The sequence below is a fragment of the Sander vitreus genome, chromosome 6 (genome assembly GCF_031162955.1).
Source record: "Sander vitreus isolate 19-12246 chromosome 6, sanVit1, whole genome shotgun sequence".
Taxonomy (NCBI): domain Eukaryota; kingdom Metazoa; phylum Chordata; class Actinopteri; order Perciformes; family Percidae; genus Sander; species Sander vitreus.
This window is the reverse complement of record NC_135860.1, coordinates 30,641,258-30,655,762: the sequence shown is the minus strand read 5'-3', so window position 1 is coordinate 30,655,762 and position 14,505 is coordinate 30,641,258. Positions and strand designations below refer to the sequence as shown.

Below are 14,505 nucleotides of genomic sequence, written 5' to 3'. Positions count from 1 at the left end.
AAGGTAACTTTTCATTTGGCTAGTAGTTTCCATATGAGACAGGCTTTTTTTCTGTAACACGAGCGCCATCTATTGGTGCTATTCTTCAGCCTTTAGGGTACATTCTTACACACCTTCACCAGTCTGCAGTAGCCCGTTTCGTGCTAACTGGAGCTCTTTATAGCGACGAACGTGATTGTGAAATGCTATTTATCAGAATAAACAGCTGTGATAGCCAACGAAGAGCGACGGCTTCGTCTGTAACGCCACACAACACGAGAGAGAGAGAGAGAAGGCCTACACACACCCGCTACACAAGATCATGCTTTTATTTTCACGGTGAACTCGGTCAATATCCGGTGTTATTGTGCCAAACTCTGGTAACTTGACGCAGCTGGCCTTTTGTCTGCTCCAGCGGAGGAGTCACCCCGCCCTGCTGCATCCCAGTGAAACCAGTGGCTCACCGTGACACACTGCACACTAAACAAGTCCTTTTGATATCATGTAAGTAATTAAACTGTGTACTGGAGAGTTCAGTGATCATTAGGCCACTTCACTGGAGGATATCTGCTAAAGATAGTAGTTTATTTGTTTACCTTCGAAGGTTTAACCCCCCCAAAAAAAAAAATCTTACTATATTGTAACGGCCGGCAGGACGCCGGTGCGCCATATATTGACTACTTCTCATGGGAAATGTTCCGAACTGTTCCTGTTCTAGTTAAAGTGGGTGATGGTCTCTGGGCAGTGAGTGCGTGTTCAATGTCAGTTAAAATATCTAAGAAATCGGTCATTCTGACTGCTGAGTGAGTACTTCCACGTAGCTCGCCTGTATTTGAATGTAATTCGAATAACCTACTGCATATGCTCGATTACAAACTATCCAGGATTAGCAGCCTTCAAAGCCTTCTAAACTAAGTATAGCCGTTAAACGCAGGACACAGATCTCCTAGCTAGAGCTAATAATTCACCAATGAATGAACAAAAACGTGAAATAACACATGATAATACAGGCAGAATGAAAAGTCTACTCACTCTGGAACAACTTCGGAAGTGTAAGAAGACATTCATCTTGACGGATAAATCTACCGGCTGTTCTTTGAATCGGTTTGTGGAGCATGCCGAAAGGTAGTTGTGGACAACTTCAAGAAAAGATGATTTTAGCAAAAAAAAAAACGTTTAAGTTAAAAGTTTACAGCACTATCGGTGGCACACTGATGCCAGTAAATACCCTAAAATCCTCCGGTCAACTGGTAACACTCTGTCCTGGTCGATAACAGCTGGTGTGTTTAAAAAGAACAGGATGAAGTGACGATGTGAATTTAATCTATGTGATCTAGGTGATGGTACTTTAAAGTCCTCACTGCAGCCATGGCTACAGCAAGTTAGGTGCGCACTCCCGCGGCTTTTAGGGAGCGCGCATTAGAGCAGGAGTGTTTGTTATTGTAGACAGGTGAACCACTGTGGGAGAAATCCACTGCAGACGCTACTGTGTGGCAGTTCTTTTTTATTATATATTATTATAATTTTAGACAATCAACACAGCGGTTATCATTGTCAAATCTTCTACACATTTGATAACTTCTAAAACGTGAAATAACAGAAGTATCTGAAAATCATCATCAACCCACAAAGTCTGTTTTGTTAGCTTGTGCATCAGAGAAAAACATCTTTGCGAGCACTTACAGCCTGGTTATTGGTCTCTCTAAGAACATCATGCAAGCAAGCAGAACTAATTCTCCGCCACAGGCTTGATTTGTATTATATAATCCTTCCACATGAGACCCATTATAATCATAAGAAGATGTGACTGTCCCATCCCCGTGTGTGGACATGTCTTGGAAAGGCGCTACAGTGTGCCGCCACAACCACGAACCATGAAATATGTTATATATATCTATTGTTAGCAGCCAGAACCAAATAAATCAGATGTTTCACCGTTACTGTACTTTCACTCCTCAGAAATACAACCGAGGAAATTACAATTTTAATACATGTGGCAAATCACAAAATATTCCACCTAAAATATGATTCAGATTCAGTACAGTATATACTGAAAATGATGAATGTGTGTGAACATAAACTCTGTTTGGTTTTAGCTCTGCTACTGAGTGACACAATTGGAAGATGCACGGCTGCCTTGTACAGCTCATCAAACACTTCTTAAACCGTTTGGAGCACTGGTTCACAGTAAAGCAAAGGCTGACAGAACACCAAAAGCTTAATGCAATCTTATTCTGAGTGTGACTCTGCAACTGCAGCTCATCTGAAAGCATTTTCGGACTCGTTCTGCAGTGGTTTTGCTCAGCCGTGTGTGGCTGCCGCGTGGTGGTCCTCTGGGTGGGGGCTGCTTCCCCCAGCCTGCTCTGCGTGGGGATCGTCTCTCACTTTGACAGCGTGGAGGGCGTAGTTGATGGCAGTGCTGTCAGTCCAGCTCCAGGCTCCTGATACCGGGTTGTACAGCATTCCTTGGACAGACTGCACCGAGAAACCATCTGAGAGAAGATGAAATGGATGGGCGGGGGGAGATGCCAAAGAAGAGAGGGCATGACAGCAACACAAAAGTTTTGTTTTTATATACCTATAATAGACATGGCATGCTAGTGCAGCTGACTATAGTGGCTGGTTACCACACTGAATATCAGCCTCTGAAGTTTCTAAAAAAATAAATAAATGAATGTGTATAAAGGAGAACCATTTCAACGCACTGTCTTCTTGTCTTTTTAACTGTCCATTAGGGAAAAATAATGACCCTTAATTTATCCTGTTTAGATAGTGAAATGTTGCTTTATTCAACTCCCATTTAGCGCTGGGAACAGAACATGATGTCAGCTCCTATAAATGATGAAATCCCCATCGTTGTTCTTATTGAAGAAAAAAACGACAACAAAGTGTTTGTACTGTCTGGAGCAAACACTTTCATTACCCCTGCAGTTAATAAAAGACATGGGCGTCAATTGGACCACTAAACGGCATGTGGATGAAAATGTGCAGAAAAAGTAAAAAAGTATATAAAATATAAATTGCTTTCCATGTCTCTATTTGTATCTGCTGAACAGATTGTGTGGTTTAAACCACTTGCTGATACTGACGGAGGCTTTTACATGATTTATATTTATTCCTACAGAGCACTTGTGCTGAATTATTACCACTTGGTAATCTGCTGTTTATCATTTACAGGGGAAATACTTGATTGTGTGTGATGTGGAGATGAGAGGGACTTACTGGACTCCAGGAGGCGCTCCAGCTCTACAGGGCTGATGAACTTATCCCAGTCGTGCGTCCCGCTGGGGACGATGCGCAGCAGCTGCTCGGCCACAACGATACCCAACGCGTATGACAGGTTGGTTTTATTTATAGTAGTGATGAAGAGTGAGCCGCCTAGCTGCGCGTACAGAGAAGGAACAGTTTTAGTTTACAAAAGTATTAACGATTTACAGTTTCTGCTGGTAATATTGCTTCGGAAAAACCTATTTCACAGTGACATCACATCTCTACTACGTACACAAGTTAGGGCTGCACGGTATGAGGAATATTGCGATAACGATATTACTAACTAAGAGATATTAGAATGTACTGTGCTGCAATATACCAGTTAAATAATACAACAAATTGCTTGTTGAATTAAAAAAAACTGAAAGGAGATTATTATTATATTTAACAAACACTGAACTGAACACAAAAGGCAGGCACCAATAAAAAAAAAAAAATGATAGTTACATTTAAATTGTTGTAGTTTTTATACGGATACCCTCTTTCAATTAACTCAAAACATCCCTGAGTGTCTTTCGCAATGTGTTTATTGCTGAAGTTGATATCGAGAGGACGATAAAAAAAAGGATTTATTGTGCAGCCCTAAGACAAGTGAGGTGCTACCTGAGTCATGAAGGTATTTAGAGAATGGATTAGATGGACAGAGTCCAGTATAAGAGAGCAGGAAGGAGCAGTGCCAAACCTCAAGGTTCAACCTTTTCTACAGGAGGGGAGGATGAAGGAGAGTGGACAGGGAGAGACAGAGTGGAAGAGATAGAAAACACAAGCGAGGGAGTGCAGTGAAATGAATGCAAACAATACGAGAAGTCATGCTAAAGCATCCCGGCATAGACGCCCTGAGGCAAGACACATTTTAAGGCTTTTCTTAGTAGAAGAGCAGAAGTGAGAGATTTGTACCAGAGAGAGAGAAAGACCAGTCTAAGGTAGCAACATTCTGGGAATATTCAAGGGGGGGGGGACACTTTGCATGGGAATTAACGGGAATAAAATGAAAACATAGGGTTTATTTGCTCAGGCTATATTTTTCATGTCATATACAGGGAGAAGCAAACCCTTTACCATACCATAAGCAGACATAATCCATCATTTTGTCAAATGAATACAGTGTGAAATGTGGCATGTGGTGAGTTAGCTAGCTAGCAAAGTAACTCATGGGTAAAGGCGCTTAGTAGCTGACAATGTGGGCAACTGTGTGCAAACGTAGGGTTTAAAGTGAACTAAGTTATAAAATAAATGTTGTAAACTAAAGAATGAATGGAAATCCATAAATTAAAACCCCCTAAATTGCATGTTACTTTGCTTCAGGACACTATCTGAGCTGTTGGTTTACCGAAATATCATAAGAAATATAAAATATATTCACTCCAGTAATATAATCCCAATGTGCCTGAGAGCATGTAGCCCCTTGGCTCACACACTGCAGTAGTGTTGGCTGTAATGTGGGCTGCACATGTGATGGGAGAATGCACTGTGCATACAGAGAGTTGTACATTTACTGAATTCCTGTTTAATGGGATGCTGGCAACTGATCTGTACATGTGTTGAAAGAGTGCACTGGTTGCAATTCAATAAAATGGGCATTTTTAACCAAAACATGCCATAAGACCTAGTATTGCCTTTTATGGGTAGTTTTACCCCCAAATAAATTTATTATAATTTATTAAATTATTCAGAGTTACAGATTTTAAATTGAAATCGTGCACACTTTGCAAACTTCCTGAGCTTTGCTTCCCATTGAAATCCCCGGACCTTTTGCAACCCTGGTGCAGATTAGCTGTCTTTTTCCCCTCCGGCCCACTGCCCTGGGAGATTACGATCATCTGGTCTCAGTATTGATGTACAGCTTTCACTAAAGCTCGTCAAGGTTCAACGCAACCCAGACACACACACACACACACACACACACACACACACACACACACACACACACACACACACACACACACACACACACACACACACACACACACACACACACACACACACACACACACACACATGCTAACCCTATTCCCAGTGAAACACAGCAGATGCAAACACAACAAACATAACACAATCATCATATTATGCACATTAGCATACGCTCAGATGAACACACAGAGATATGTGCCATGAGCTAACAGCTGGAGGAAAACACACGCTCCGTCCCGGCACACACCTTCAGCACTTGGTTGCAGCAGAAGGCGAAGGTTTCCAGGTCGGCCAGATGTTCCACCACCTCAGAGGCTACGACCGCATCGAACTGGCCCGCCCCCTGCTCCTCCTCTGCCTCATCCTCTTCTGCCGCGAGCTCCTCCAGAGTGCTGGCCCGGTAGCAGACCCGCTCACAAAGGTCCGGGTCAATGGATGAGTGCAGCTGGGCTGTACCGATGCTGTCGGCTACTGGATCTATACCCAACACATTAGCTCCCAGGCGGCCTAGGGGCTTGTGAGGGAGACAAGGAGGAGAGAGGGGAAAAGAGAAAAGTCAAAACGAGATGTACTGTATGTCAATTTCTAAAAGCAATCCCACACTACAGTAGAGCAACATTAAGCTATAAACTATATTCCACATTATAGAAAAGTGTCTTTAGCTCCATCCCGTAGTGTAAAATAACAATACAAGACAATTGATGAGGACAAACAGCAGGAACAGCGGATAGTTAGCTGCTGTTCCTCAGACTACATTTCCCATAAAGAGGATATTGCTGCTAGTCAGTCTCCAAATTCAACATTTTACTAGGCCTAAGCAATGTCATCTTTTTTTATTTTTTTTTTTTATTATTACAGTCATTACATTAACTGTATGTAACCTAGAATGGATCAAGGGCGCCAACAGTTTGTAAAAAAAAAAAAAAATATTAATAATAAGTTATGACACCATTTTACAGTTTTTATGCACCAGAATTATTTTGTTTTGTTTTTACAATAGGTTGCACACATTTCTCTGTTGAGTTCAATTTTCCAAAACTCTTGACGCAGTTCTCATTACCAACATGGAGCTCAGCATAGCAGCTAACACATACATACACATCTCAGGATCAAGTTATGTACCAGAACACTGACAACATTCGTCTACCAACAGTAACACTCGGCCACTCCTTACACAATGATCTAACACACACCAACACCTGGTAGCATTACAATATGGATTATGGTGGTCTTTGTTTTTATTTATCATCATTTTTGTTGTTTTTGTATAGACCAAGATTCCATTACAACAAAAAGAATGGCATCTCTTTACTGCATGGATTGTGCTACCTCACAGTATATGTTGCAACATGTTCCAGTAGGGTTTTTTCTCAACTAAAGTCATTCCAGTAATGCAACACGAAACAAACATGTACAGTATCTCACTAAATTGAGTACACCCCTGACATTTTAGTAAATATTTCATTATATATTTGGGGGCAACACTGAAGAAATTACACTTTGCTACAATGTAAAGTATTAAGTGTACAGCTTGTATAACAGTGTAAATGTGCTGTCCCCTCAAAATAACTCAACACACAGCCATTAATGTCTAAACCGCTGGCAACAAACGTGAGTACACCCCTATGTTAAATTCCCATAGAGGCAGGCAGGTTTTTATCTACCTAGAGATTAACATGGTTTTATTTCAGTTAGCCTACTAGCTGGTTTGATTTGCATTGAGACATGATTTTATGGAAAGTACCCCATGCCAATCTCTAGGTATGGTGAAGGGGATGTGATGATGGGGGGCTATTTTTGTTCCAAAGGCCAAGGGAACTTTATCAGGATGCATAGTATCCTGGATCCATGAAATAACTGGCCTTTAAAAATAAACATCTGCCTGCCTCTATGGGAATTTAACAAAGGGGTGTACTGACTTATGCCCCCTGTATTTTAAAGGAAGAACATTTATTTATTTATGATACATTATTCATTCAAAGAAAATTGGTGTCCTCATTTTTTTAATTAAGGCATTAAGATCAATTTCCTAAAGATGATTTTTTTTTATTCCCCTTTTTAGTCAACTATAACAATGGTGTCCTAATTTTTTCACAACTTTATATACACTATACATACAGGGTACATACAGAGATAAACGGGGCTAGTCTTCCTATCCACATCACACCTTGTGTTTTTTCCAGGTAAACTATTTTTTTTTGCATGTCTCTGTAATGTAATGTCTTTTTAAATAGTATGTAAATGTGCAAAATGGACTTTAAATACACAGGCTTGGTGGTGGTTGAGTTTGAGTGAAAACCAATGCATGAAATGTAAATGATGTGGACACTGAATGCGTTTTGTGTCAAAGCAATGAAAAGTGATCCACAGTTTAGTCCACAATGACTGCTGTACCGAGTGTGTGAAGTGCTCTGTATAGAGAAATGTGTGTTGTGTAAAAAACTGTTAACAGCATTTTAGACCAGGTAATAAACATCACAAGAGGCTGGGTGAATGTGAACAACAATGCCCTCTTCTGGACAAACGTGAACACACAGGCCTGTGCGGTGAGCTGCACATGCCCAGGGGCCGATCTCCGTCCTACCACAGCTGATCCCTTCTGATGGGAGAGGGGTGTAGTGACAAGACACCCAGAGACGCAACCACAGTTGCAATCTTAACAGACACACTGTTTTTGTGTGTCTAAATATGACAGCCTGTGTGACAGAGCCATACAAGTACAGGACCTGATTTTGTCTTGTATGTCCTCACATCAAATAAAGGCAGAGACAGAAGCCCTGTCCTGGCTGCCCAGCTTTCAACACTAACAAACAGATAAACAAGTTTAAATGACCGACTGTCCGCTCCACCACACTGAGACCAGTCAAATCAAAAGGGCAGCAGAATTAGGCTGACGTTTAAATGTTTTGTTGGGCACTGGTATGTATGTGAAAGGACTGGCACTATAATGCACTGAGAGCAGAATCTTACACTGAAACAGACCGCTATCTGGAGGGAAAAGAACTCAATGTGACGTGAAAGGTAGCAACTGAAACTATTGGGAACGGACAGAGGAGGATAGGGGCAAAGCTATATTTGTCTGCATGTCCTTGTTCAAACTGGATCTGCAGCTTCCTCACAAAAGACACGTGCACCCACTTACCTCTGTGAGCAGGCCTCCTCCACAGCCGACATCCAGTATTCTGAGTCCTCTGAGAGGTTTCCCAGGGTGACGCACTCTGTGCACATTCAGCAGATTATCCCTGAACAGATAAACCACAAGTGGGTTAAATTTCAAATAAAAAGAACGACGCATATCCCCCTCTTACTCTCCAACATACATCCATCATGAGGGAAGATGTGTGTGTTCTTAAACATCCACAGCCTAATGCTGCTAAGCATAGAGAGGTAGGCGTACGGAAGGTTGGAGACCATGAGAATCTCTTCATTTTTGCTTACACCCTCCACTGTCCCAACCGTCTTCATTTCACCGTGGGCTACAGCGTCTGCCAGCTAACAACCACAAATATCCTCTGGCTACAAATTCATCCCAAGCTCGCTCCTCTGTTCCTTCCTTCCTACCTTCCCTCGTGCACTGTCTGCCGACTGTCTGCCTCAGGCATTAAACATGCAGAACGGGCCCGAGATCTGGGTATGCATCGTCCTCATTATAGCTCTGCTGGGGTTTAGGAGCATCCGTGCAAACAGTGAAGGAGAGAGGATTAGGTGTTGGCAGACATCCACCTAACTAGCTCCCAACCCCACCACAAGCACAGAAAGACGCAAACAAAAGCTAGTTAGCCACAGTTAAGGAGTGGAATGTCAAGCCATCTCCACATGAGGAACTCTTACTCGCTTAAGAACTATTAGGCCAGCAATGACAAAATAATACTGACTTGTCAAATTACTCTGAAAGTGTAGTTATAAAATAAAGAGATTTTTTAAATGTACATGTCATTCTCTTTCATTTGAAATCATATACAAATCAAAACCAGATTTCTAACGGCATTATTTTAAGATTGCTGCAAGTATGGATGGTAGTTTTCACAACCGTTTCAATGTGCTGAACTATTATGGCAAAAAAAGCCAAACCGACTTGCTAAATTCTTACCTTTAGACAGAAAATGTGGTCCGTTAAATACAAAGTGCGAAACACTAAAGGCGTATTACTAAGCGTACAGAATCAAGTAGGGCTGCACGATATGAGGACAATATCTAGTTGCGATTATTTTGACTGATATTGCGATATGATTCACGATATTTGAGGGAATGATCGTTTTTGTACCATTACTCTCATTTTCATTGAAAATTATTAACATTGAAAGAAATGTAAATGATTATAGTGGGATTTTTGTGAGGATCTGTTTCTTTAGTTTGTAGGATAGGACGTCTCTGCAGCACCACAATACTTCATTCAGAACGGTTTGACACATATTTTGACAGTAACAAATATTGTGCCCCCCCCCTGCGATTTGGATATTGCACTAGTCCATATTACGATTTTGATACAATTGTGATTAATGGTGCAGCCCTAGAATTAATGCGAAGTGTTTGAATGCATTTTTCCTTATTTTGGCATCCCCCCAGGCATCCCCCCCCATGATTACTGTCAAAATGTCTGTCTGTTGCAGTAGAGTCAACTGTGGTTTAATATTATATATGTTCCAGGATTACTACAACTTGCTGTATCTCAGCTGATTAGTGGTAAGTGATTGAAATAAATATTAAATAAATATAAACCTAAATATTCAAGGTTTGGTTTGGTGAATAAAAACACAAACTTTGTGGCCAATACGGAACAGAAAAAGTAAAACAGTGAAGTTTAAAGACAAATGAGCTTTTTATGAATGTAGGATTTACTGTAGGGCTGCTTGATTATGTAAAAACAATCATAACGAAAAATGATTTTGGTCAATATTGAAATGACGAATATTTAACACAATTACTCATTGACTTTTGGAAAGATGTTGCATTTACTGAACTCACTTGACTAAAAATCAACAGTGAAAACACCTTGAACTTAAATGTAATTCATTTGACTTCATTACTTATCCCGTTTGTACCTTTTGAATTCCCCTTTAGAACAAAAGACAAAGTAAGAGTTTACTTGCAAAATGTAATTTGCAAAATAATCGTTTTTTTCTCGATTACACCGTTTTTGTCATTGTTAGGAGCCGAAATCGCGATCAAAATTCGATTCATTGCACAGCCCTGACTGACTGTCGTGTAAAGTGGATCTCCAGACTCCATTCACAGTAACGGCATATTCAATAAATACAAAGTTTTCAAAAGTCAGGATTGACTGAATCACTGTAAGATTGCCGGAGTCTCAAAGGGTGAACAGCAACAGTAACAGTAGCAGTGCTGCTGCTGCTGCTGCTGCTGCGTCTCATTTAGACACACCCTTAGGGCAGACTCACATCGGGCAAATCAGCCACACTCAGACATACACTGGCACTCGATCTGTCATGCTGTCACCATAAACACACATCATCCCCACCACTACCACCACCACCAGGACCACCGAGGGGGGGGAAGGGCCGAGCAGCAGCGGGCTCTTGGCTGGATGGGTAATGTCGTGATTATCTCGCGGGGGCCCCTGCAGCAGATCTTATCAATCAAAACAGACGCAGCCACAAAACATGTAGGCTACCGATGTAGCGTTGGGGCAGTGGAAAACGCTGCTGAAAATGTGCTGATGTGTGGAGGAATCCTGTCACTTTCAATTCATGCCACTTCAATGTATCCCTGATGTGTTGTTTTTGCTCTCAAATACCACAAGGCTGGATCTCCTCCAGGTTATGTTTTGACACAATTGCTTGACGCCTCTGCCTATCCGTCCCGCGTTGACAGTGACTTAGGGGTGACTTTTTACATATGACTATTGACATGCATATTAAGTACAAACACACACCGTATGAAAGGCACCCTCAGGTCATTCATGGCATGGAGGGCTGCGAATTCTCCCTGTTGGTCCCACCACTTGCTGGCCAGAGACTGGAACCTCCTCACCTCATCGGGGTCCACTGTGGTCTGGGAGGCTGACCGAGCACTGCGCATGGTAAAATAGACAGGACGACATCAACAGTGTACAGGCCTAAACACAACACCTAATACAGGGGACACATACAACCGTGTAAACATGTCTCGAGACCATGGATTCAAAAGTCACTATCTAATAGAGCTGCAAAGATGAATCAATGAATCGATAAGTTTTCAACTAGGGCTGGGCGATATGGAGAAAATCAGATATCGCGATATTGTGGCGATATTATAGGGTTGACACATGGTGCTTTAACAAAATATCTTCACAATGAGATTTTGGATAAATAATCTTCAGTAATGTAGATATAATGACTAGGTGGGCAAAGGTAAAAATAATAGAAGAGCTAGAACAGTCTGGTAACACAGAAAATGACATCACTTTACTGTAATGCACTAGCCTCGAAATCTAGACGCACCCTATCTGCAGCCAGGGTCAGTCAGCAACTCTCCGTTGGCTTGCGAGCTGGAAAACCCAAACTCTAGTCAGGCCAATCACATCGTGTATAGAGTCGGTGGGCGGGCTTATGGCTGCTGCTGGTGAACAGCGGTCTTTGTAATTGGCTTTGGCCGTGACCCTGGAAGACTTGGAGTTGTTCTTTTCTTTGAGAAAAGAACAAAGAACGACACTGAAGTCATTCTTAAAAAAGGAAGATGTGTTCTGATTTTAAAGTTGAATCTATCATCTAGTGTTGCTCTGGTTGGTTGTAGAGCTATCCTATTGCGTGCAGAGGGAATTTGAAAGACAACCGTTTATCCCGCCCCTCGGATTGAGCTCTGCCAACGGTGAGTTCCCAGACCCAACATCTGGATGTGGGTCTCGCTTGTCAGGCTAGTAATGCAGCCTTTAAAACTAGGGGAAAAGACAACACTTAAGCCATTTACGATTTTACAATTTCCAAAATCTAAGACGATATCTAGTCTCATATCACAATATCAATATAATATCGATATACAGTATTGCCCAGCCCTATTTTCAACTATTAAATAAATCGCAAACTATTTTGATATTCGATTAATCAGTTTCAGTCATTTTTCAATAAAAAATTCTCTGATGTCATTTTGTTAAATATGAATATGATCTAGTTTCTTCTCTCTTCTGTGACAGTAAACTGAATATCTTTGAGTTGGGGACAAAACAAGACATCTGAAGAAGTCATCTTGGGCTTTGGGAAACACTGATCCACATTTTTCACCATTTACTGACATTTTATGAACCAAACAACTAATCGATTAATCAAGAAAATAATCTAACTAAATCTATTTAGTCATTCATTTTTTTTAAACATTTGTGGTTTTAGCTTCTCAAATGTGAGAATTTCTTTTCTCTTTTATATCACTGAATATTAAATATGTTTGGGTATTCTCTTGGATAACACAAACCATCTGAGGCCACCTTGGGCTCTACGAAACTGTTTGTGATCGGCATTCTTTACAATTGTCCGACATTGTTTATAACAATTGATTAATCAGAAAGGTCATTGACAGGTTAATCAATACTGAAAGCAAACAGTTGGTTGTAGTCCTTTAGCCTTTATTTATTCAGGAAAGCTCTCTCTCTTTAGCAGGGACACACTGATCACATTCACAGGAAGCTGCCCAGTACAACCAGTCTGATCTACTGAGACCTTTGTGCTGCCCCCCAGCACAAAGGGGAATGATTTATTTCCACTATCACTCCATCCATTAGGAACACACTGGCAAAATGTATGACTATCTTGGTCACGGTTTGATACACTTTCTGTAATAAAACATCTAAAAGCAAAAATACAATCAGGTGTTGGACCCTGGGACAAATTCTTATTAAATGTCCATGGTGTAATTTGTGTCAGTTTAGGGGTACTTGACAAGGAAAACTTTGGGAACCACTGTACAAACTACTACTAGTAAAATATAAACGGAACACGTGTTATACATTAGACAAGTAAAAGCTCAGTTTTAAGTGACCTTTATTTGATTTGGCAACTTGAACGTGGCTCATAACGATTTCAAGAGATCAACATTTGATTCTTTAACTCACACTTTGTAACGTCACTGTTACACATTTCCCCCAAATCAGGGGCAATTCTAGGACCAGACCTTTAGGGGGGCTCAGCCCCTAATGAGAATGTGACACGGATACAGTGCCTTGCCTTTAGTTGCTTACGTTTCAATTTGGGTTCTACTCTGCGCCATGACATGACTGACTTCTTCTCCGGGGACTACCGACATTAAACTTCACATCCGTCTCCTGCTCTCCCTCTGACAGATTACAGAGACTCAGCCAAAGCTGAAAGTCTGGCACAACCTCCTCCCATAGTCCCAAACTGCATTTCTGTTAACCCTTTCCTTGACGGGGTTACAGGTGGATAGCATCGGCAAAAGACACAGGATATTAAACCTGTTTCAAGCCCTTTGAACCTGTAATTGTTTATCCTCTGTCACTAGCAGACATGTTCGCAAGCTCTAACTTAAGACACAAAAATTGATAAAAAAAAGTTTTTTTTTAGTATTATCATTTTTAGGGGGGCTGAGATGAAATTTAGGGGGGCTTGAGCCCCCCTAAAAAGGGTCTAAAATCGCCCATGCCCCAAATATGAAAAGTATTAGCGTGGCAGGTAGAAAGACGCAGCGTAGATAGACGCAGCGTAGATAGAAAAGCAGCCACAAGGACATTCCAAGACGAGTGGGTTACATGCACAGTTCTCATACCACTATGGCTGCGAGCGAGCGTGACATTTTAAGGCAAGTTAACGTCAACTAAGTGGAAGCTCTGACGTGACTGTATTGCGCTGTGAAGTGTGTCAATGCGAGACTTTACCTGACTTGACAGGGCACGGTATTTTGCCGGGTATTCAGACAGGCGCTCCTCTGCAGCCACAGTGTCCGCTGTTTACACACCGCAGTCCAGCTAAACCCGCTTCGTCCTGCCGTACTCTGGAGCCCACCGCAGGCAGTGGCCGTACTCTGGAGCCCACCGCAGGCAGTGGCCGTCTTCCGGCTGTACAGCCCTAACATGAAGCGACCAAACTTATTCGCGTACATGCTGTCAAAACAGTTGTGCAGCTAACTACTGCATCTCAACCCGTCGCTGGTTCACTGCCATGAATGTGTTGACTGCACTTGAAATAGCGCACCTGTCTTTTCTGCTCGGGGAGAAACATCGCACACTTTAGTTCCTATTGTCCCGACACTTATTGCAAAGTACCAACGGCAAAACAAGTAGCCAACAGTTGGGAGGAAATGTTGTATATAGCATTTTATTGTGTAATGAATGCCTGATGACTACATTAACATTGACAATGTTAGGGTTCTGTTATGTGACATAACTCATAATAATTACTG

General features: G+C 41.6%; 1 protein-coding gene across 2 annotated transcripts; it reads right to left on the bottom strand.

Annotated features, from left to right (window-relative positions):
- Positions 1–1,474: 1,474 nt before the first annotated feature.
- coq3 (coenzyme Q3 methyltransferase) lies at positions 1,475–14,298 on the bottom strand. 2 transcript variants are annotated; one of them, XM_078253703.1, is made up of 7 exons: positions 14,144–14,298; positions 13,982–14,113; positions 11,054–11,191; positions 8,303–8,402; positions 5,408–5,674; positions 3,202–3,361; positions 1,475–2,471 (listed from the first exon to the last, which is right to left on the bottom strand). In XM_078253703.1, the coding sequence occupies exons 1-7, from the start codon at positions 14,203–14,205 to the stop codon at positions 2,281–2,283; spliced, it is 1,050 nt and encodes a 349-aa protein (XP_078109829.1). In that variant the 5' UTR covers positions 14,206–14,298; the 3' UTR covers positions 1,475–2,280. The 2 variants fall into 2 exon arrangements, with proteins under 2 accessions (XP_078109829.1, XP_078109828.1); XM_078253702.1 differs by having other exon boundaries at positions 13,982–14,298.
- Between the last annotated feature and the right edge of the window lie 207 nt (positions 14,299–14,505).

Coding starts and splice junctions, on each gene's coding strand:
- coq3 (XM_078253702.1), bottom strand. CDS start 14,205: ATGTACGCGAATAAGTTTGGTCGCTTCATGTTAGGGCTGTACAGCCGG. Junction 8,403..11,053: donor CTGAGGGTGCCTTTCATACG/GTGTGTGTTTGT, acceptor TTATCTGTTCAG/GGATAATCTGCTGAATGTGC. Junction 5,675..8,302: donor GAGGAGGCCTGCTCACAGAG/GTAAGTGGGTGC, acceptor CTCCCTCACAAG/CCCCTAGGCCGCCTGGGAGC.